The sequence below is a fragment of the Palaemon carinicauda genome, chromosome 5, assembly GCF_036898095.1.
Source record: "Palaemon carinicauda isolate YSFRI2023 chromosome 5, ASM3689809v2, whole genome shotgun sequence".
Taxonomy (NCBI): Eukaryota; Metazoa; Arthropoda; class Malacostraca; order Decapoda; family Palaemonidae; genus Palaemon; species Palaemon carinicauda.
In genome coordinates, this window is record NC_090729.1 from 111,491,490 (window position 1) to 111,515,257 (window position 23,768).

The 23,768-nt window shown below is 46.7% G+C and overlaps 1 protein-coding gene across 1 annotated transcript in view; it reads right to left on the reverse strand.

Moving 5' to 3' along the window:
- The window catches only part of LOC137641400 (protein pelota-like), a 71,131-nt gene that overhangs the window by 20,599 nt on the left and 26,764 nt on the right, over positions 1-23,768 (reverse strand). Inside the window, exons 2-4 of the mRNA XM_068373922.1 lie at positions 19,440-19,643; positions 19,119-19,272; positions 5,388-5,528 (exon numbers count right to left, since the gene is read on the reverse strand). Of these exons, the coding sequence (XP_068230023.1) occupies positions 5,388-5,528; positions 19,119-19,272; positions 19,440-19,643 (499 nt within the window). The remainder of the gene's footprint in view (positions 1-5,387; positions 5,529-19,118; positions 19,273-19,439; positions 19,644-23,768) is intronic.

Consider the following 23,768-nt stretch of genomic DNA (forward strand, 5'->3'; position numbering starts at 1 on the left):
CCAGAGGAAGAGGTAAGCAGTCACCCCTTGTCCGATGGAGAAATCTTCAACGGAAAGCCCCCCCCGCCAAAAATCCTTCCAGGGCGGGAGAAGGAGAGAGTACTCGTGCAGGAGAGGGGACCCTCGAGACCGACCTCTTGGGAACCAACTTCGCCCTGGGGGAAGTCACCACGAAGTCCACTCCTCTCTTTCTCTTCAGCGTAGGAGAGACAGCCGCTGGTTTGTTACCCTGGCCGGTGAGTGCTGGTTTCATAAACCTCATTAACGCCCGTGCCAGCGGATCAAACCATGTCTGCTGCTCCAAGGACACAGAGTCCGAAATCCTCGCTAAGGTGAAAGGGATCGGGCGATCCTTTGGAGAGGACACGACGGTTCCTGCCTGAAAAGAAGGTGGGAAGAATGCTGTACTGACCTGTCTTCGTCCTGCACTACCAACCTGTGCTTGGATGGAGGTGATCCCGAGTGCCGCCTAGGAGCACGCGTCCCTGCTGCTACCACCGGCTGTGGAATTCGCCGCGAACTATGGTCGCGCGAGGGCGAACGGTCGCGCAAAGGCGAATGGTCGCGCGGGCGCACAGGCGAGTGGTCGCGCGGGCGCGCAGGCGAGCGGTCGCGAGGGCGCGCAGGCGAGCGATCGCGCGGGCGCGCAGGCGAGCGATCGCGCGGGCGAGCGATCGCGCGGGCGCGCAGGCGAATGGGCGTGACGGCGAGGGATCGTGCTGCCGCGTAGGTGAAGAAGATCGCTGGCGGTAAGCGATGGCGAGCAGCATGTGTAGGTGAATGATCGCGTGATAGGGTGCGATGGTGATCAGCATCCGCAAGAGGGCGAGCGTTCAGGGTTGTGCGATGAGGAGCAGCATGCGTAAGCGGGCAATCGTGCAGGGTTGTGCGATGGCGAGCAGCATGCGCAGGTGAATGATCGCGTGAAAGGGTGCGATGGTGATCAGCATCCGCAAGAGGGCGATCGTTCAGGGTTGTGCGATGAGGAGCAGCATGCGTAAGCGGGCAATCGTTCAGGGTTGTGCGATGGCGAGCAGCATGCGCAGGTGAATGATCACGTGAAAGGGTGCGATGGTGATCAGCATCCGCAAGAGGGCGATCGTTCAGGGTTGTGCGATGAGGAGCAGCATGCGTAAGCGGGCAATCGTTCAGGGTTGTGCGATGGCGAGCAGCATGCGCAGGTGAATGATCGCGTGAAAGGGTGCGATGGTGATCAGCATCCGCAGTTGAGGGTCGCGCGATGGCGATCAGCATCCGCAGTTGAGGGTCGCGCGATGGCGATCAGCATCCGCAGTTGAGGGTCGCGCGATGGCGATCAGCATCCGCAGTTGAGGGTCGCGCGATGGCGATCAGCATCCGCAGTTGAGGGTCGCGCGATGGCGATCAGCATCCGCAGTTGAGGGTCGCGCGATGGCGATCAGCATCCGCAGTTGAGGGTCGCGCGATGGCGATCAGCATCCGCAGTTGAGGGTCGCGCGATGGCGATCAGCATCCGCAGTTGAGGGTCGCGCGATGGCGATCAGCATCCGCAGTTGAGCTAGTAGCTGGCGAACCATGTTCCTTCAGAAGTGTTGGAGAACGTTGGCGTGCCAGCTGTAACACACGTGGGCGATCCGGAGATCGCTGGCGAGCTGATGATCGCTGACGAGCTGACGATCGCTGGCGAGCTGATGATCGCTGACGAGCTGATGATCGCTGACGAGCTGATGATCGCTGACGAGCAGAAGGCTACGCGTGGAAGCCTGCGCAAAGAAGAAGAGTCCTTGACCCCGACCTGAACCGAAGTTCTAGATCGCGAGGGCGAACGTGGGCGCACAGGGCACGTAACAGGAACCGCAGGGAAGATCATCTTGAAAGCGCTGACGAACAGGAGAGCGCTGACGAACAGAAGGGCGCGCAGGGAAACCCTGACACGCACGGGAAGAACCCCCGTGGGGGCAACCCTTTGCCCCGAAGGGATCGTTGTCCGCCGGGAGACTGATGTCCGTCGGAAGACCGCTGTCCGTCGGGAAGACCGTTGTCCGTCGGGAAGACCGTTGCCCGTCGGAAGACGAGATTAGACTGCTGTCCATCTGCACCAAGACGGAAGATCGAGAAAAAGAAGTTGTAGGCTGCAAACGGAGATTCAAAAAGGCGCCTCAAGCACCCTTATAGGGAGATGAGAGGCCCTTACGACGAGGCGGACGGAGGGCCTTACGGCGAGGGAGGCCAACAGCAACAGCAACAGAAGAAACCTCCGAAGAGGAGTCTCTATGAGTGTACTCTCTCGCGAACGAAAGAGAAACACTTCGTGGAAGAGACTGGTCAGCCAGTGACCTAAAAGGGGCAATCCTCCGAAGAGGAGCTCCTGCAGTTGCCCAGCCCCTTGAGCGAAACTGCAGGTGCGACCGCTCAGCACCAAGAGCATAGTCGCACGAAAAAAAGGCAAGAGAAGAACCCCCCAAAAGAGGAAAAGCTCAAGCCTGGACAGGAAAAAAAAACTTCCCTCGGAAGGAAAGTTATCCGCCCAAGGAGGCAAGCCTCCTGACTGTTCTAAAATGAACTGGAGAGCTGTCCGTCGACACGGGAGTACTACCAGTAGAAGGAGACACGCCCCTGACGACAATACAAGGGGGGAGGCAGCAACAGCCGAATCCCCAGGACTCAACCAGACAGCTCACACCGTTGCTATATTACAGAAACGAACTAGATTGGTAACTGTAAAAAAATAAAACAAATAATATTAGTACACATTCATTCCCCCGGGAAGGCTCCGAAGAGGAATCCCGAGGAAAAGGAACAAGAATTACACAACAGGCACGTGCCCTCACAACCACTTACACTCGCGGAAGGAGAGCTGTAACCAAAACAGAATTATAACAATTATAATTATGTAACTATGTAATTATGTAATTTAAAAATGAATGAACACTAAAGAAAAAACGAAAACCCCGAAAGGAATCGTTCTACAAGCTGAAAAATTAACAACTACAATTAGATTCATAAACTAATTGAGACAAAATGTACGGCGTAGCAACCCCACCCACACGGGAAGGAAGCTACAAGGGCGTAGTAAAACATAGTAAAAGGGTGAACGACCTCAAGAGAGAGAGAGAGAGAAAGACCGAAGTCAAACTCGATCGCAACCCATAAAATTAGGCCGTGGTGGCCTAACTGCCGAGGCCTCCACGTAGATATCGTACACTACACACACACATCTGAAAAGGAAACTTACTTATTTCTATACTCAAATATATATACAAACATGAAAACATGTTTACATATATATTGAGTAAAAGAAAAGTAAGCGATTAAGTAAAGACAAAACAGACAATGGCTGCCAAGCGAGGACCAAGACAGAGACGTCTGTCACAGTCCGAGCCAAAAGTGAAAGTGAGTATTCACCTGTGTGTGAGGGGGAGGAGGGGTAGCTAGCTACCACTCCCCTACCCCCCCGCTAACTAGCGCGGGGGTAATACACCCTCGTTAAATTCTAATGGCTCGCCATTTCAGCTACGCTAAAAGTAATAACCCTTTGTAAATAGCGTGGTTTGTATTTCGGTTACGGAACAATTGGCATTTCTCACATTTAAAATAAAGAAACAATTGCAACAGCTAACATGAATAAGTATAGGAACTACAAGTTACCTTCATACAGTACTATATATCTTGTGATATAGCCAACATACATGACATTATTAAACTAAAGAATTTATATGCAGATAAAAAATTCCAAAACTGACACTGAAGTAGAGGTGACTCTTTAGTACTAGCAGAAATATCGAGGATATTTCAATATCACTTGTCCAACATTCTGAGAAAACAGAGAGGGGCTTCCAAATAAATTAAAATTTTGTAACATAACAGCACTAATTCTAAATTAAAACTACAGCTCTAGTCTATTCATAATAAAGTACAAAAGGGGTTGAGCAACAAGACACATGAGACCTGTTTGTTCTAACACTTTTAACAAATTATGCAATATGGACAGAAGAGAACTTTACTAATCAAATCAAGCTTTACCAAGTGTTTGTATACCACACATTAACGGAGACCAGTGCTAAAAATGCACCCTGCTATGCAGGAACTCCTAGAAAACATATTCCTACTTGTTTAAGAAAACATATAAACGACTGCTGCATCCAAAGTTAAGGAAGAGAGGGTACAAACAATCTACTTCTGGGCGCATGTTTAACGGCAATCTTGTACGAGATGTTCCTCTTCTTGTGAGGGAGCTACGTTTGCAACTCAACTTGTAGAATAGCTATCACATTTTCCCATTTATTAGTTAAGACAATATATCTTCCAACAGTGACGTACTTACCTGCATGCGTAGTCATCAATGTAAGTATTCCCAAGTGCAGACCTTCATTCTACTCTTATACCATAATTATGATGAAGTACTGTAACTGATGATAGGACAATATTCTAGACATCCTGCAGGGGCATAGGTCTTTATATCAACTGTGGGCAGCTACCAAAAGGACCTAATGAGATGTCCAAAGATATGTGCAAGCTATCCTTTAAGTAATGAGAAGTGAAGGATGGTCTGCCTTTTCCATACACTTGCACAGAGTACTTGTGTTACTAAGTGGTTTTTGCAGAACGGCAAGGTTGCAACACCACCACAGATATTATGAGCCTCTCATAATTATTACTAGTAGCTAGTGAAATAATATTCTTAGCTATTCCATTCTTGTTTCAACCTGTGCTTGCAAATAACTTAGGGATGCCTGGATGCGGTTCTCTTTCAGTAAAGACGGACTGCCCTCACAGGTCATAATAAATCATCTGGATCATCAGTTACCTCCTTAAATGACGAAATGGAAAAAGTTAAATCAGTTGTCATTATCAACGGATTTTTTATCTTGGCAATAAATTCAGGTACAGTACAACTGAGAATCTAAGATCTTTCCCCCTCCTGGAGTTTCCTCTGCACTAAAGGGCAAAGTTGGTGAGGATCCATATCTAGAAAAGACATAAATGCACCACTCCCCTATGCCAAGACAAACCCGCATGTGCAAATTTCAAGGCAAGCACAGAGCAAACTCCTGCAAAAGAAAAAGTAAATAATTAATAAGGTTTTCAGGTCAGTTCCAGGAGTACAGTATGGGAAACAATGTCTGCTCTCAACCACGGCTGAAATCAAAGAGAAGTTGTAGTAGGTGAACACCCCGCTCTCTCGCTACAACTTCCCCGCTACCCACTGGCAACAACCGGTAGGATAGTTGACACCTCGTTAAAAGGTTTTTAGCATTGTTCCAGCTTGCGCTGTTATCTTTTCCAATGTAAAGAACGATGCTTTGCATTGGTGTCGAAACAAACTAAGTATGAAAATAGGTATAAAACAAAAATGAATTGAGAATTATGGAGAGAATTGATGCATGAATGTGATAAAAAAGACGTACCTTTTTTCTTTGTGTGTCATCAGCTTTACCTTTTTTAGGTATGTTCACCTCAATTTTAGCGCGGTCGACAGTCATGGCAGATGTAATGAGACAAACAAAGGCTAACCCTTCTTGCATCACTACTGCTGCCAAGTCTGCATGCTGTTGAAGAGATCATAAAAATACTTTACTAAAAGTTATTTTTGAGAGAGAGAGAGAGAGAGAGAGAGAGAGAGAGAGAGAGAGAGAGAGAGAGAGAGAGAGAGAGAGAGAGAGATTCATTGGCAACAGCACTAAGAATCTCAAGATTACAAAAAAGTATAACTAAACTTTATAAAGTACTGTATAAGATCTTTAGATTCTGAACAAAAGAAGACCATAATGGTCATGGAAGAGGTGTAAAAATACTCAAGTCCACAGGAAACTAAGGAATCAGGAGCTCAATTGAATCTAGCTTGTAAAGTGGAGGGAAGATAAGCATGCCAGTGGTCGGCCAAACAATTTGCACCCTAAACTTGTGAAACTGCTTGATGACTAGTCAAACTCTATATGTAATGAGTCAAGTCGCAAGGCATAAGGAGCATGATCCTGAAGAGGGAGGGTAACCTTGATGTACGTAACTATAATGGCAAAAGTAAACAAGTAAAATTTCTGCAATCTCTATATACAGTAGGGTCCCGAATTAAGCGTGTTCGAATTACACGATTCCCCATTTCCACGATCGCTATTTTTCAAAAATAAATTTTCTGTATCCACGAGGCTGTTCAAAGTTCGCGAGTCAAGCACTACAAAATGTATCAAATCTATAGTCTTTTTAAGTATATTGGTAGCCCTAAATACGGTGATTTATAATAAATGTTACAAAACAATATTAACATTACATTTCATTAACATAATTTCATAATGAATAGCCTATTTAAGGATAAAATTCCACATCAACAATGAAATCAACTGTTGACTGTGCGAGTCCAGCTGACAAAATGTAAACAGAAATGTGGTTACGTTCTCGGCAATCTTTATCTTTCTCCAACCTTACGATAATTGTAATGGTAGTGTTAATGATGGTATATTAAAGCATTATTTTTGTTTAGTACAGTATAATTAAAAGCCTTATTTTTCCCTCTGGGCGTTCAAGGTTTTCACGAGTAGACTGGGTTCGTTTATCGGCAGTGAATAGCCTAAACTTCGGTAACGAGTCGTCAATATTTTGTCATATTTTAAACAGTAGGCTATACATTTGATTTGCAAACATTGGTTTTGTAGAGTAGACGGTAAAATAAAATCTAGAGAGAGAGAGAGATTTGATGGCAGAAATCTCTCTCTCTCTCTCTCTCTCTCTCTCTCTCTCTCTCTCTCTCTCTCTCTCTCTCTAGATTTTATTTTACCGTCTACTCTACAAAACCAATGTTTGCAAATCAAATGTATACTGTTTAAAATATGACAAAATATTGACGACTCGTTACCGAAGTTTAGGCTATTCACTGCCGATAAACGATAACAAACCCTTTAATGCAAACTAACTGTATCCTTTGATATTCCTCTATATTTATCACGAATTCCTTCTATACCTCCTCAGACACTCTTATTTCAAATATCTAAATTATTCTTATCATAACTAACACCATCTAGTCATTTTCATTCCATTATATCTATTATTCCTCTGGATCTTATTCCCTTTCCTTATTCTGTTTATTCGATGGGATTCGTTTTTCCCTTTACCGTCTTCCAGAATCTATTTTTAGCCACTGGCAACCAAATCCCCCCTTCCCCCGTCTCCTACCGTCTCCCCTGCGAGTCCACTCTCTCTCTCTCTCTCTCTCTCTCTCTCTCTCTCTCTCTCTCTCTCTCTCTCTCTCTCGTTATACAATACTTACAAATAGATGAAGAAACCAAAATCGGTTTTCTTGAAGTGTCAATTAAATACAAAACGAAAAAATTATACCGTGTATACATCCATTTCAATCATAGCTTAAAATACGGTAACCGATTTCGTCCGCAAACCACTATTTTTTAGGAAACACCATTCTATTCCAGAAAATTTTTACTCTTTAAATGTCAATTGCGCTATAATAAAACATGTACTTATGTTGTTAAATTTCGGGTGTGTTTTAAAAATCGAGTATTGCTAACTTATTTTTGTTTTACTTTTGGCTGTGATCACATCAGCTGATGTCTAGCTTCCGCGCGAATACAATAACAAAGAATTGTTTACACCATTTCTTAACTTATTCAAACCATCTATACAGTTAATATTACATAAACACCAATGTGTTATAACCTATCATATTTATTGTTTAGTACTTTAAAACCATCTCTCTCTCTCTCTCTCTCTCTCTCTCTCTCTCTCTCTCTCTCTCTCTCTCTCTCTCTCTCTCTCTCTCTCTCTCATCGAACGTTATAGCGGTAACCTAATTGTTCGGTGGCTTTAAAATAGGCCTAGTACTTTCTTCTTTTACATTTTTTGCATATGGATCCATAATTGAGGTGGGTACAAGTTGACTTATAACTGAAGTTAGGAAAAGTATTTTGGATATGGAAAGGACAATTATCTTTCGTAACAGTTTAGAATTATCGTAAGTTATCACTCTGTCATTAGCGGCAGTTTGCTATTCTGGATTAAACGCATAAGGAAAAAAAAAATTTCCAGCTTTGCTACGAATTTAGGAATTTATATGGATACGGTAAGTAAAACATTTGTAATAACATAATGTTTACTAAATGTTTGTAATATCATTAGTTATGACTTAGATCATGTGTGTTTAATGCATTCGTTTGTTTATTATGATCGAAGATGGAGCGTAAACAAATGGAAGGTTTCCGTTTCAGGCGGCATCATAAAGAAAAACATTTCATAAATGGCATTCATTTCATTTATTTGAAAGTTCTAATAAAAAATAATTAGAACATTGGTAATAACAAATTCAACATATAATCTATACTTGGTAAAATTGCTGTCAATTCAAAAACACAGATGTATAAATGCGTCTGTTTCTTCGTTGTGATCAGAGATAAACGTAAACAAAACATTGGTTGTCGTTTTCTATTTTGCTTTTTAGCGTGTTTAGGAAAAGCATGATATAAAATCGCCTTTATTTTTATAATTCTGGATTTTTAATCATACAACAAGCTAGTCTATAGAGTGATGGTTTTGCTATTCACCAGTTGTATTATACAATAGATATGACAAACATTAAAATTTGTCTGTATTTTGGGTTGTGTTATAACGGGAAATATATGGTGTTTACACCTATCCTGGTTGTAATTTTAACCATTTTTCAAGTTATTAGAACTTTAAAGTATATTAAATGTTTTATTTATTTACAAGAACAATTTGATATTGTAAAGAAATACAGTATACTACAAAGAAAGTATTGGAAATGGGTAGTAAACACATTTGAATGGGCAAATTGCTGGTTGCCATGGCCGCAATGGAATTATTTCTGTTAGTTGTGTGTTTCGAAATTCGCGATTTTCCATTTCCACGAGGTCATTAATCGACCAAATTCTCGCATAATTCGGGACCCTACTGTATGTGGAAAATATTTTCATGCTAAGCTAAATGATCAACAAAAGTAGATTTTCTGAATAGTAACAATTATTAATATCATTATCATACCATGCCATATCCAAGCTGCAATCCTAGTTATTAAAAGTTATCCTGAACCTCCTCTAATGACTGCTTCTTCAGCATTGATTAATGCCACCTTTTTCATCCAGAGCCCAGGACCTTTTATAGTCCCAACGACAGCGTAAGTACTGAAGCCTACCAAACACAATACTTGTGGGAGGCCTGACTCCAATAAAGGGAAGTTAATAGCTATCCCTTACAGCTTTCACCTCCCAGCCTTAGCTTCTATCCCTAGCCATGATCTATATTTCTAGAAATTATCTTCCCCTGAAACTGAAAGAGAGAAAGGGAATACCAACCTCGCTCCCTTTTACCACATATAGCAGGGTACTTGTTTACAGGTCATTCACCTTTCCTGTTAGTGTCTAAGGTGCCTCCACTAGAATGGTGATTTGCATGACTACTGATTTCTTCTACACACACACATACCAAAGGCACTTCCCCCAATTTTGGGGGGTAGCCGACATCAACAATGAAACAAAACAAAAAGGGGACCTCTACTCTCTATGTTCCTCCAGCCTAACCAGGGACTCAGCCGAGTTCAGCTGGTACTGCTAGGGTGCCACAGCCCAACCTCCCACATTATCCACCACAGATGAAGCTTCATAATGCTGAATCCCCTATTGCTGCTACCTCCGCGGTCTAAGGCACCGGAGGAAGCAGCAGGGCCTACCGGAACTGCGTCACAATCGCTCGCCATTCATTCCTATTTCTAGCACGCTCTCTTGACTCACTCACATCTATCCTCCTATCACCCAGAGCTTTCTTCACACCATCCATCCACCCAAACCTTGGCCTTCCTCTTGTACTTCTCCCATCAACTCTTGCATTCATCACCTTCTTTAGCAGACATCCATTTTCCATTCTCTCAACATGGCCAAACCACCTCAACACATTCATATTCACTCTAGCCGCTAACTCATTTCTTACACCCGTTCTCACCCTCACCACTTCGTTCCTAACCCTATCTACTCGAGATACACCAGCCATACTCCTTAGACACTTCATCTCAAACACATTCAATTTCTGTCTCTCCATCACTTTCATTCCCCACAACTCCGATCCATACATCACAGTTGGTACAATCACTTTCTCATATAGAACTCTCTTTACATTCATGCCCAACCCTCTATTTTTTACTACTCCCTTAACTGCCCCCAACACTTTGCAACCTTCATTCACTCTCTGATGTACATCTGCTTCCACTCCACCATTTGCTGCAACAACAGACCCCAAGTACTTAAACTGATCCACCTCCTCAAGTAACTCTCCATTCAACCTTGCACCATCTTCCCTTCTCGTACATCTCATTTCTTCTACAAGGTAACAAATGTTGTTCAATTAGGGTTAAAGATCTTCCAACAATGATGACGGCAGCTCTGGTCACGGTAAGAGTAGAGTTTACTTAAAACATTTTCAAACCTTCAAGAAAAAATACTGGCTCCAATAAGTACAATACCACTGAATCCATGACAGTAGGGAGACCAGGCAAAAATTGTCATCGAGACCCCTTCCTTCATTTCGCCAGCATAAAAATGATGCTCATGCATGCTTTGTAAAAACTGAAAGCTTAAGAGGCAGCAGCCAAAGCTGAGATGACTCTAGATCTGTTACTTTTCTTAAATTGTTTGAAGAGACTGGTGTTTTTGAAAGAATCTTACCATGTAAGAAAGTGCAAGAGAGGGAAACATGATCAGAAGCAAACGAGTTTGAAGCAGTGTCCACATGAGGATTTTTGTGTTTAGCGCTTGTAGGATTGCTTTTACAGAAACAAACTTTAGATCTAGTCCACCTGCAGCATATATTATATGCCATCCTGGGGTGGTAAACACTGTTGCCCCTACTATGGGCAGGATGACTGGTGAATCACAAATCTATCATTGTATAGGCTAGCTTTTGCTGCATCATTAGAAATCCAAAATTAACTAAATAAAGGTAATTTCATATCATGCTTTTCCTAACCATACCACCTAAAAATTAAGTCATTATTTTGTTTACGATTCATCGCCAAGCATATCAAAGAAATGAACGCATTTACACATCTGTGTATAGGTTAGCTCTTGCAGCAAAAGTATCTCACCAAGTACTGACTATGTAATGATTTTATTATGAATATTTTTTTTTCACTTTTTCCTTAGAACTCTCCAGAATAGATGAAATGAATGCATGACTCGCAGATCTTGAATGACTTCACAGATACAGAAAATTTGTTTTTGAGAACAATCGCACAATCTGAACACGCATTTTTCTGGAACCTACTGTACCACTGACTGAAGAATCTAAAATACAGTATATTAAATTTAATCAACCTCCAAACAAATCTAACGGCTGATTTCTGATTTCCCAGTGTTCTCTATAAAAATGACAAATTCGAAGATAATTTGTATTTTTCCTAACCATACAAACCTTAGCTATTTACATTGGGTTTACCTTTTAGCGCAGCTGAAATGACGAGCCAATAGTTTTAACGAGAGTTAATTACCCCTGCGCTAGTTAGCGGAGGGTAGGCGAAGGGTAGCTTGCTACCCCTCCCCCCCCACACACCGGTGACTTGCTTCACTTCACTTAGAGGTAGGACTTGACTTGGGGGTCAGGGATGGTGGGCACATATGTGTAAATAGCTAAGGTTTTGTATGGTTAGGAAAAATACAAATTATCTTCAAATTTGTCATTTGTTCCGTAACCGAAATACAAACCACACTATTTACATTGGGTGACTTACCCCTTAGGAAGGGTGGAAAGTCCCCAGCCTTACTGACTTCGGCTTGCCCGGGGGCTCAATCTCTCAGTGAGCAGCACTAGAGAAAAGGAGCCCCTGCACCTCACAAGTTCCTAGCATCGCTAGGAACGAGTGGCCTACATAAGCAGTGTGTGGAGGAGTGTGTGACTCGTCCTATGAAGTTGACCTTGAGACCTTTAGATAGGAATCTAGGATAGGACGTTCCCAATACCACCTCGTCAGGGTATGGGGGACGCAACAGTATTAAGCTTAATACTAGGAGCACAAAGAAGCATGGGTTACCTGCAGAGGCCGAGGTCAGCTATGCGAGGACCAGGATGCTGCTTCCCCAAGAGAGGGGAGAATGAAGAAAGACACGCAGACTAAGACCGGGTAACAACGCCCTCAACCTACTGCTACTTGTCCAAAAAGGAGCCTGAGGTTAGACCAGCTGTTGTGCAGCCACCACAGGGCCGATAGAAAACGTATCGAGGCTCCTGTGGGTCACGTCTTGCAGGTAGTGGGCTGTGAAGGTCGTCTGACGATTCCAGATCCCAGCTTGAAGTACCTGCGTCACAGAGAAGTTTCTCTTGAAGGCCAGGGATGTAGCAACACCCCTGACATCGTGTGCCCGAGGGCGACGTGACGGAGGAGGGTCTGGATTCAAGGCATGGTGGATAACCCTTCGAATCCAAGCTGAGATGGTGTTCCTGGTGACCCTCCTCTTAGTCCTGCCTGTGCTCAAAAACAAAGCTCGCACTTGAGGACGGACTGCAGCCGTTCTCTTCAAGTAGTGCCTCAGACACCTCACTGGACATAGTAGCAGCTGGTCTGGGTCGCTTGTTACAGAACGGAGACTCGCGATCCTGAAAGAGTCGAAGCGAGGATCCGGCACTCCAGGATTCTGAGTCTTGGCAACAAACTCAGGGACGAACCTGAACGTTACCTCCCCCCATCCCCTTTAATGGTCGATGTCGTACGAGAGACCATGAAGTTCACTAACCCGCTTGGCCGAAGCCAAAGCGAGTAGGAAAGCCATCTTCCAAGACAGGTGGCAATCGGAGGCCTGGCGTAATGGTTCGAAGGGAGGTCTCTTAAGGGACCTGAGGACTCGAACCACGTTCCAAGGAGGAGGTCTCACTTCCGACTGGGGGCAGGTAAGCTCATAGCTACGTATGAGTAAAGAGAGTTCTAGCGATGAAGAAATATCCACGCCCTTCAGCCTTAAGGCCAAGCTTAAGGCTGAGCGATAGCCTTTCACTGCCGAGACAGAAAGGTGCATTTCTTCCCGCATATAAACGAGGAAGTCCGCTATTGCTGGAATAGTGGCATCGAGTGGAGAGATACCCCTCCCACGACACCAACCACAAAAGACTCTCCACTTTGCTTGGTAGACTCCCTCAGAGGACCTTCACAGGTGCCGAGACATTCTCTCCGCAACCTGTTGCGAAAAGCCTCTCTCCGCGAGGAGACGCTGGATAGTCTCCAGGTGTGAAGCCGAGGCGAGGCCACGGCCTTGTGAGGGACGCCGGAGTGGGGTTGTCTGAGAAGCTCGTGTCGTGGAGGAAGTTCCCTCGGGAGCTCCGTCAGGAGCTGCAGAAGATCCGGGAACCATTCCGCGTGATGCCATAGCGGAGCTACCAGAGTCATCCAACAGTTGACCGATATTCTGGTCCTGTTGAGCACCCTTCTCATCAGACAGAACGGTGGGAAGGCGTACACGTCGATGTTGTCCCACCGTTGCTGGAAAGCATCTTGCCAGAGTGCCTTGGGGTCCGGGACTGGGGAGCAGTACAGGGGCAGCTTGAAGTTCAAAGCTGTCGCGAACAAGTCCACAGTCGGGGAACCCCACAAAGTCAGGACTTTGTTGGCTATCTGAGGATCCAAAGACCACTCGGTACTCACTATCTGCGAGGCCCTGCTCAGACTGTCGGCGAGCACATTCCTCTTGCCAGGAATGAAGCGAGCTGATAGTGCTATCGAGTGGATTTCGGTCCAAGTCAGAATCTCTACTGCAAGATGAGATAGCTGCTGCAAAAAAGTGCCTCCCTGCTTGTTGATATAAGCCACTACCGTGGTGTTGTCGCTCATCACCACCACGGAGTGACCCGCCAGGGACCGTTGGAACTGCTGAAGAGCCAGAAAGACGGCCTTCAATTCTAGCAGGTTGATGAGTAGGCACTTTTCTGATTCTGACCAAAGGCCTGAGGCTCTCTGGTTCAGAACGTGCGCCCCCCCCCCCCTCTTTTGACGCATCCGAAAACAGAGTCAATTCCGGGGGGAGGACGAGAAGACTCACTCCCTTCCGCAGGTTCTCGTCGACCAGCCACCACCGCAAGTCCGTCTGTTCCAAAATCCCCATTGGGATCAGAATGTCTGGAGAATCGGATCCTTGATTCCACCGGGACTTGAGCCGCCACTGTAGGGATCTCATCCTGAGGAGGCTGCTTGGAACCAGACGAGCCAGGGAGGATAGGTGACCTAAGAGACGCAACCACGACTGGGCGGGGAGCTCTTCTTGCCTGAGGAAGGGTTCCGCCACCCTCCTCAGCCTTGCTATCCGGTCGTCTGATGGAAAGGCTTTGTGGAGATTGGTGTCTATTAGCATGCCTAGATAAACCAGTCATTGGGATGGCTGCAGAGAGGACTTCTCGAGGTTTACCACGATCCCCAGATCCTGGCAAAGATCCAGAAGCCTGTCTCGGTGCCGAAGAAGGGTCGACTCCGAGTCTGCTAGGATGAGCCAATCGTCCATATAACGAAGGAGACGAATGCCGTTCCTGTGCGCCCAAGATGAAATCAGGGTGAACACTCTGGTGAACACCTGAGGAGCTGTGGAGAGACTGAAACACAGCACCTTGAACAGGTAGATCTTGTCGTCTAGGCAGAATCTCAGGTACTTCCTGGAAGACGGATGGATTGGGATCTGGAAGTATGCGTCCTTTAGATCCAGTATGCACATGAAATCTTGTGGTCTCACCGCAAGTCTGACCGTGTCTGCTGTCTCCATGCTGAACCGGGTTTGGTTGACAAACCCGTTCAGAGCTGAGAGGTCGATGACAGGTCTCCAGCCTCCTAACGCCTTCTTTACAAGAAAGAGTCGACTGAAGAAGCCTGGGGAGCCGCCGATGACCTCTTGGAGAGCACCCTTCTCGAGCATGGTCTCAACTTCGGCCCGAAAGGCCAGCCCCTTTGCCGACCCCGTGGCATAGGAGCTCAACGACACTGGATTCGCTGTCAGGGGAGGTTGAGATGTTGTGAACGGGACGCGATAGCCTTGGCCGATCACTGAGACCGTCCAAGCATCGGCCCCGTGTTGCTGCCACCTGCGGACGTAACGCTGAAGGCATCCCCCCACAGGTGGACACGCAAGGGGACTGCCACCCCTAGGGCTTGCGGCCGCGGCCGCCACCCCTAGGAGTCTTGCCTCCCCTGGAGGACTTACCGCCCCTCTTGACCTTGGCTGGAAAGGCCTGGGGCTTAGACGCCACCTTCTTAACTGCCGGTGCCTGCTTCGGAGCCTTACAAGGCTGCTGCTGCGGAGCTGGAGTCTTATAGGGCCGAGCTGTAAGGGCCCTATGGAGGAGGGAGTCCGTGCTGGATTTCCTCCACCTCTCAGCCGTTCGCTCCATGTCCTGAGGCTCAAACAGGTTCTCCCCCAGAAGGGAAGCATGTCTGAGCCTACACACATCCACGGCGGGGACCTTCGGATGGAATCTCTCGGCCACAGCATCGCGCTGCTTCAACACCGAGGTGGCCCACAGGGTGGTAACATGGTGCGCCAAAAACTCAATGGAGCGGGTGCCCGAGAGTAAAAAGGTCTCCAGGGCCTTCCTATTGGTCTCCTTGGACAAGTCCTCTGAGCGCAATAGGATGCCCACCTAGCCAAAAGTCCAGCCACGAAGTGGCCTGCATGGCATACTTAGCGACCTTTTCATGGCTAAGGATCTCTGCCGCCAAGAACGACACCTGCCGGGCAGAGAGCTTCTCAAGGGGAACTCCCTTCACCAGCTCCTCCACGGAGTGATGGAGAGGAAGAGTGAGGCTGGACTCACCCAAGATCTCAAAATACCTCCTCTGCTGGAGACGAGGAGGAGGGATGAGCTTGTTCCCGGCAGAAGAACGACTGGAGGAGGCAAGAATCGCGAGCTGAGCGTTGGCCCTAGCGCTGGCACTCTTCAGACCCCGAGACCAGGGCAGAGCCGCACTGGACTTAAGGGCCTTCCGAACGTCAAACACTTCATCTAAGATAGTGTCCTTGCCTTCACGGGGGGCGATCACGGGGTCCATAAGCCCGTTAAGTTGCCTTATCAGGCTCAGGACCTGCCAGAAGGCATGTTCGGATTCCTGCTGATCTCCTCCTTGCGGGCTGGCAGCTAAGTCTCTTGTCCCCGGAATCTCTTCCTGGGGAGAAGCGTGGACGTTCCCCCAGGGAGCCGCAGGTTCCTGGCGAATCATCGAAGATGATTTCGGGACGGTCTTGGAGTCCTTGGATTCCCTCCTGGGAGGGATACAGGATCCCAACAAAGAGGTTCGAGGAGCCCCTTCCTCACGAGACGACTCTCCTCCATGAAGCGAAGTCTCCCCCCTTGGTGCCGAGGGGAAGACTACCGCTTCACTGGACTCACCCGAGGACGGAAAAGCCTCGTCCACGGGAGAAGGAGAAAGCACTCGAACAGGAGAAGGGGGCTTCGCGACAGACCTCTTGGGAACCAACTTCGCCCTGGGGGAAGTCACCACGAAGTCTACTCCTCTCTTTCTCTTCAGCGTAGGAGAGGCAGCCGTTGGTTTGTTGCCCTGATCGGCGAGTGCTGGTTTCATTAACCTCACTAACGCCCGCATCAGAAGACCAAACCAAGTCTGTTGCTCCACAGACACAGAGTTCGAAATCCTCGCTGGAGGGAAAGGGATCAGGCGATCCTTTGGAGTGGACACCACAGTACCTGCCTGAAAAGAAGGGGGGGAAGAATGATGCACTAACCTCTCCGTAGTGTCTTCCTTGTCCTGCACTACAGTCCTGCGTTTGGATGGAGGCGATCCCGAGCGCTGTCTAGGAACACGCGTTCCTGCTGCTACCACTGGCTGCGAAATTCGCAGCGAACGATGGTCGCGCGGGTGCGCAGGCGAGCAGGCGAGTGGGCGCGAGGGTGTACAGGTGAACGAGCGCGTGGCCGAGTCGGCGAACGAATGCATTGGCGCGATGGCGAGGAAGGTTGCTGGCGGCGTAGATCAGCAGGCGATGGGTGGTGAGCTGGCGAACGCTGACGCGCAGGTGAGCGATGGCGCGTTGTCGAGCGATAGCACGCAGGACGCGCAGGTGAATGATCGCGCGATGGAGAGCTAGTAGATGGCGAACCATGTCCTTCCAGAACCTCTGGTCGACGACGCGTTGGAGAACTCGTGCGCGCAGGTTGTAAATCACGCGGGCGGTCCGGAGATCGCCAATAAACAGGTGATCGTTGACGCGTAAGAAACGCTGACGAACAGGCGATACTAGAATCGTCTGTGAACGCTGGCGAGCAAGGGGGCGACGAGTGAGATCCTGTGAAGGAACAGGTGGCGCGGCGCGTTCAGGAACAGGAAGATCGTAGGCTCGTGGGCGAACATGTGCTTTTGAAACACGCGCTGGAGAACGCGGACAATGTTGCGTAGACACAAGATGAGGATCCCGAGAGAGCTCAGGAGACTGATGGCGCGCAGGGTGTCCAACAGGGACTGCAGGATGATCAGAGACCACAGGGGAGCGCTGGCGAGCAAGCGGGCGATGATCCTCAAAAGAGCGCTGACGAGCATGAGAGCGCCTGTGCGCTAACACTGCAGAAGGGCGAGCAGGAGAATGCTGGCGCGCTAAGCGCTCTTCAGGAACCACAGGATGTAGGATGTCTTCGGGAGAGCGCTCACCAGGAGGGCGAACATCAGGAGAGCGCCGGCGAACAGGTGAGCGCTGACGAGCAGGAGAGCGCCTGTGCGCTAACACTGCACGTGAAAGGGAAGAATCCCCTTGACCCGAAGGGACCGTTGCCCGTCGGGTGACGAGTTCCCCAGAAGGAGAAGTTCTAGCAGGAGTAGGAGAATGCTCTGCAGAGAGGTCCAAAGGAGCAGGAGCTGTAGGCTGAGTACGACGAGGAGAGTCCCCTTCGGAGGAAGAAGATCCAAAAAGGAGCCTCTTAACCCCCTTATAAGGGGAAGGGAGGCCCTTGCGACGCAGCGGATGGTGAGCCTTACGGCGAAGGCGGCCACGGGGAAGATCATCAGGACCATCAGTCCTCCGAAGGGGAGTCTCAGTCAAAGCACTTCCCTTCGAGGGAAGCTGAACAGCAGAAGAGCCCGTAGGACTCACTTCCCCCTTCGAAGGATGTACGGAAGGGGGAGGAGCGCCGTCAGCACCATTATCCTCAACTGCACCTGCAGAGGATTGCCCTGCCCCGTCGGAGGCCTCTGCCACCACGACGTCGACGATAGACAGAGGGTCTACCTCTGCTACCGCCGGCGACTGCTTAACGGCGGCCCCCAACGAGACAAGGTCAATCAAGGCGACCCTGGAGGGCAAGCTCTTAAGCCCCAGGGAAGCCCAAATCTGTAAGAGATCATCATTAGATAATGAATTATCAACAACCTCCCCCAGAGGAGGAGGGGGAACCGCCCCGCTATGGGAGGCGACGCCCTCTCCCCCCGCCCAAGGTCGGGAAACAGAACTAGGGCCTGCACTACCACTCGGCCGACTCTCCTTAGGAGCCGGACAAGGGGGAGCTTCGGAGGAGGTTTGGGCGGCGAAAGAAGTCCCGAGAACCTTCCTCCTTCAAGGCAACCCCCGAAGGAGAACGGTCTCTCTTGAACTTCTTATGCCGGCGGCCAAACCTCTCCCACTGGGAGGCAGACCACTCCCTACACTCACTACAGTACACGTTTTCCTGGTCACACCGTCGGCCCTGACACTGAGGGCAAAGGGTGTGAGGATCCGTATCCAAGGCCGACATAAAGGTCCCACAAGGGCTGCCGGCAACACCAGGGCACGTACGCATAGCAAACATAATATAAGGTAGTCAACTTCAAACACACACACAAGCTGTAGTAAAGAAAAAGCAGAAAAAAAAGATTAAAGGCTGTCAACGAGGACGATGGACAGACACGTCTGTTCATCGCTGAGCCAAAAGTGAAGTGAAGCAAGTCACCGGTGTGTGTGGGGGGGGGGGGGGGTAGCAAGCTACCCTTCCCCTACCCCCCACTAACTAGCGCGGGGGTAATTAACCCTCGTTAAAACTATTGGCTCGTCATTTCAGCTGCGCTAAAAGGTAAACCCAATGTAAATAGCGTGGTTTGTATTTCGGTTACGGAACAAAGATAAATCAAAATATTAACCTTATATCAATTTCTCAATGGTGATAACTCAAGTGTTACTCCTAACCTTAGCTGGGTCACAAGCACAATCAATCCGTTCTAGGGTGACAGAATCCCATTCTTCTTTGAAGATCGTAAACTTCCTATTTGCTTCGAGGTCCACAGTGTGGTATGCCCCCATCTTGATGTACTGGTTCTCCTCAACATTGCGACCCTTTACTCTGAAATGTAAACAATAGTCCTCAGTCCATTTTTTTATGATTAATTTTCACGAAAATCATCATACAGCACAAAAGGGCTTCTGTGCTTTCACATATGTAACAATCAGTTTCTAAAATTGATTAACCCTTGCAAACGTTTTTCATTACCAATTTAAGAAAACACTCACCTAAGCACACAAGCTGCCGTATCAAAGTCGATGGCCTCTATCTGGATAGTGATTGTGGTGCGGACTCGGGAGGATGTGGATGATCCAGTGGCTGACTCCTGTTGTACCTTACGGATGGTGGTCGCTCGGATGCGATCACCCTCCATGAGGATGTTGTAGGTGTGCCACATATCCTCGCCTTCATCTGGCACCAAAACCATCTTCCTATTAATAAAAAATAATTCTTAGTAGTGTTTCATAAATAAATAGTCTTTTAAATATCCAATAATGAATGACTTCCAACATATTTAGTACATCACACACATTGTTCCGTAAAATCATTTCATAGGCTCATTTAACAATTATTCAAGTTTAAAACTTGTCTCATTTTACTAGGCTGTATAAGTGAAAGGAGCGAGTGAAAACATGACTTCAGATCACTGTTTATGCTAGTCCAACTGTAACAAATCTAAACTGTTCTTAAAGTTCAGCATATATTTTTTTCTGAGATTTGTCTAGTAGAAAAAATACACTACTTCTATAGTTTATTCTACCACACATTAAAACAGGTTAAATGACAACTATGCATTGGAACTAAACATAAGAAAAATAATATTACTGCAGCTTTAATACGCCTGACAACGCTGAGCTAACCAAACAATTCTTCTCACTCCAGGGGTTAACTACTATATAATTGTTCATTGGCTACTTCCCACTTCATAAGGTTAGAAGAGACTATCTAGCTCTGATGAGTTCTTCTAAGAGGACACTCCAAAATCAAACCATTATTCTCTAGTCTTGGGTAGTGCCATAGCCTCTGTACCATGGTCTTCCACACTCTTGGTTTAGAGTTCGCTTCCTTGACAGTACACTCAGGCAAACTATTCTGTTTTCTATACCTCTTGTTTTTTAAATGTTGTGGTGGGCAGGCACAACAGAAGGGCCATGGATGCCTGGTAGTTTATATAGAGGTTGCCTTTTCCCTATCTATTCCCTATCTTCCTCTCTGGTATCTATTTTCAAGACCATTGTCACTGTCCTCCCTTTAGTTGAAGTGGCTATCCTTGCACGGTGTGCCAGCTCTATCATGTTGACTAATTTTATCCATCTTTTTGTCTTTAGTCTATGAGGTTAAGTCACTTTATATATATTTGTACACAATATTTTTATCATCATTATTGTTATTTCTTTTCAAATATTGTAAGACCCTTTTATTACTTTTAATTCTTATTCTGTCTGGAGTTATAAAGCAAAATCTGGGACCAGTGTCCTAGACTTCGACAGTGTCATCTAATGTATTAAAATATTTTTGGACTATGGCAATATTTGAGACAATATATTTCACTATGCTCTTAAATGAAGCAGTCATCGGAGTTCCTTATTCCACGTTTTAAGAAACCAATAATTTTTTAAACGGGATACCATTCCTAAGGGAAGGGGGATGACTGTATATATTATGACCAAGTTCCCTGCTTCTGATAAGTCCCGATATGAATGTGAATGTCATGAGATTCAGGCCATAAAGGTTTGTGGCAGGCATAATAAATTTTGTGTTCGATCTATCGGAATCCAGACTTAAATGACTCTATCTTCAATTGTTTTCTTACCATTATGGATAAGATACAAGATGATAGAAAAGGCTTCTTTTGTGCTTGTTGGTGATTTCAACAGTAACCCGAGGAGAGGTTAAATTCTGTTTCTCCAATTGATTTCCATCACTTAAGAGCTTTGTATTTTGCCTCTGAATCAGGCTGAGAAAATCATGAACGAAGCTATTCATAAGTCTAGTAACTGCTTGGACCTAGTATACATTGACTCACCTGGTGTTATAACAAATAACATTGGTCCTCCAGGTGGGACGCCTGATGATTCATTGGTTTCACTAGTAATTAAGACTGAGTTGTCTGTCCCTGATGTATTATATCCATGTAAGATATATATATAAAATCTCAAGCAGACAATTGGAATTTTGAGTGATCTTTTGCATTTGAATGGGTCACCATTGTATATTTAAAGTGTTGAGCCTGTTGTTTTCTTGAATGAAAATCTGATCAACATAATTGATAGTCGTATCCCTTCTTATGTTAAAATACACAGTGAAAGACAAAAAATGGCTCAATGATGATTGTAGATATGCTTATTTGGAGAAGCAGAAAGCTTATAATCTTTGGAAGGGTAACATGTCAGATTTGACGAAATACAATAACTACTCTCACCATAACAGTTCGTTGGGTGCTCCCTTTAAGGAATGCAATACCTTTACCAAGTTCCAGGAAGGTGGGCTCACAACTGGAGAGCAGGTCTGCTCAAAACTCCTAATAAGCATAGAAATTTCCTCTGAAGAAGAAATATCTACTCCCTTTAGTCTAAAGACTTGGCTCAAGGTCAAGCAATTGCCTTTTGCAGTTGAAAGGGAGCAGAGTTTCTCCTTGTGAAGTTGATACAAAAAGTCAGCAATGAGTGATACAGAGGTTCCAAGAGGAGAAATACTCCTTCCACGACACTCACCACAGCAGAGGGCCCACTTGGCCTTGTAGACAGCCGTCGATGATTTGCAGAGGTACAATATCCAGACATCTACTGCGCATCTCTTTAAAAAAAAGGCCTTTCTCAGAGGAGATGCTGGATAATTCCCAGAGCACTGTGGAAAATCCAGGCATGAGGCTGACTAAAAAGGTTAGGAATGTTCCTTACTTGACTGACGACTCTTTGAAGTAGGCAGAACAGTGGAAAAGCATAGAATACGAGACAATCCCATGGGTGCTGAAACGTGTCCTCAAATGGTGCTTCGGGGTGAGGAATAGGAGAGAGCAATATATCGTTCCTCTTCCCCAGGATGAAGTGGGCTAAAAGCGTAATCTCGTTGTCCTCTGCTTACTCAAGTCCTCACTATTAGATGGCACAACTGTAAAGACAATCTATCGCTTTGTTTGTAGATGTATGACGCCACAATAGGGTTGTCCTTCATCAACACCGAGTGATCTGCTAAAAGAGGGCAAAACTCTTGGAGAAATAAGGAGGCTGCTCTCATATCCAAGACATTATGTGATCCTGGTGATTTTCCTCCATCCGGGAGCCGGATATCGTGTGACTATCTAAGTAGGGTAAAGCAAAAACCTTGAAACTGAATGACCTTACCTGCTACCACTACCCAGAGGTATTTCCTATAGGACAGATGAACTGGGATCTGAAAGTAAGCTTCTTTCAGATCCAGGGTAACCATGAAATCCTGCTGTCTTTAACGCTTGTCTAACAGAGGCCGCTGTCTCCAATTGATGTGTGTTTGGAGAATAACGTTGTTGAAGGCTGAGAGGAAGATGACTTGTCTCACGCCTCCAGACACCTTCCTTAAAAGAACGACTTAACTGAAAAAGCGTGGGGAGTGGTTGTCGACCTCTTTTATTGCACAATTTAGCAGCATGCTCTACAAGATCTTCTACCAAACTCTGGGAATATGATGAAAATGTTGCTAGAGGACGAATTAGACAAGGAGGAGAACTGATGAATGGGAGGAGATATCCAGACCAGAGGACCTCCACTGCCCATCTCTATGCTCCGGGGAAACACCACCTACCCCAATTGGCCTGTAGGCATCACCCCACTGGAGGCGGAATGTGGGAAACGCCCTCCTTAGTGAAGATGTTTTTCCTACCTTTCCCCCTGCCTCTACCTCAGCTCTGGTTCTGTTGAGAGGGGAAAGACTGCGCAGAAAGGGTTTGAGGATGGAATGCCGAGGACATGCTCCTTCTGTCTGCATCAGTGTTTGGGCTGGTTAAGGTGTCCCTTGACCTGATATTGAAGGTTGGTTTGGGTGAAGGATGCTGCCTTCTGAAGGAAGAAGCCCTGGGGCTGTTTTTGCCACTTCTTGATTGCTGGACCTATTTCCAATGGTGGAAAAAGCGAAGGGAGGGTAAGACCCTCCCAACAACCAATGTGTTTGTGAAAACCAGAGGTCACTGCCTCTCAATGCATAAGCACCCAGTTTGCCCACTGGTTGGCAGCCTGGTTCATAAGAAACTCCACTGCCCTGGCCCCTATCAGGTCAATGTCCTTAAGGGCTTGCTTCTTGGCTGGGTCAGTAAGAGCCTCAGTGTCTGCCAAGAAACCGATGGTTCCAGAGTACTGGTCAATCCAGGGAAGCCGCCTGTATCGTTGCTATGGCCGTGATCTCCATGCTCAACGCCTCTCCTGCCAATAAGGAAACTGGGACTGTCACTAACTGTTCTGAAGACCAGCCTGGATTCAGTGATGCCACTGTTGGATCAAAAGGATGATGAGAGGTAGGGGCCTCCTGAGTATGATGATAATACCTGTGTTGTCGAGGGAAGGCTGACGCAATCAAGCAGGAGG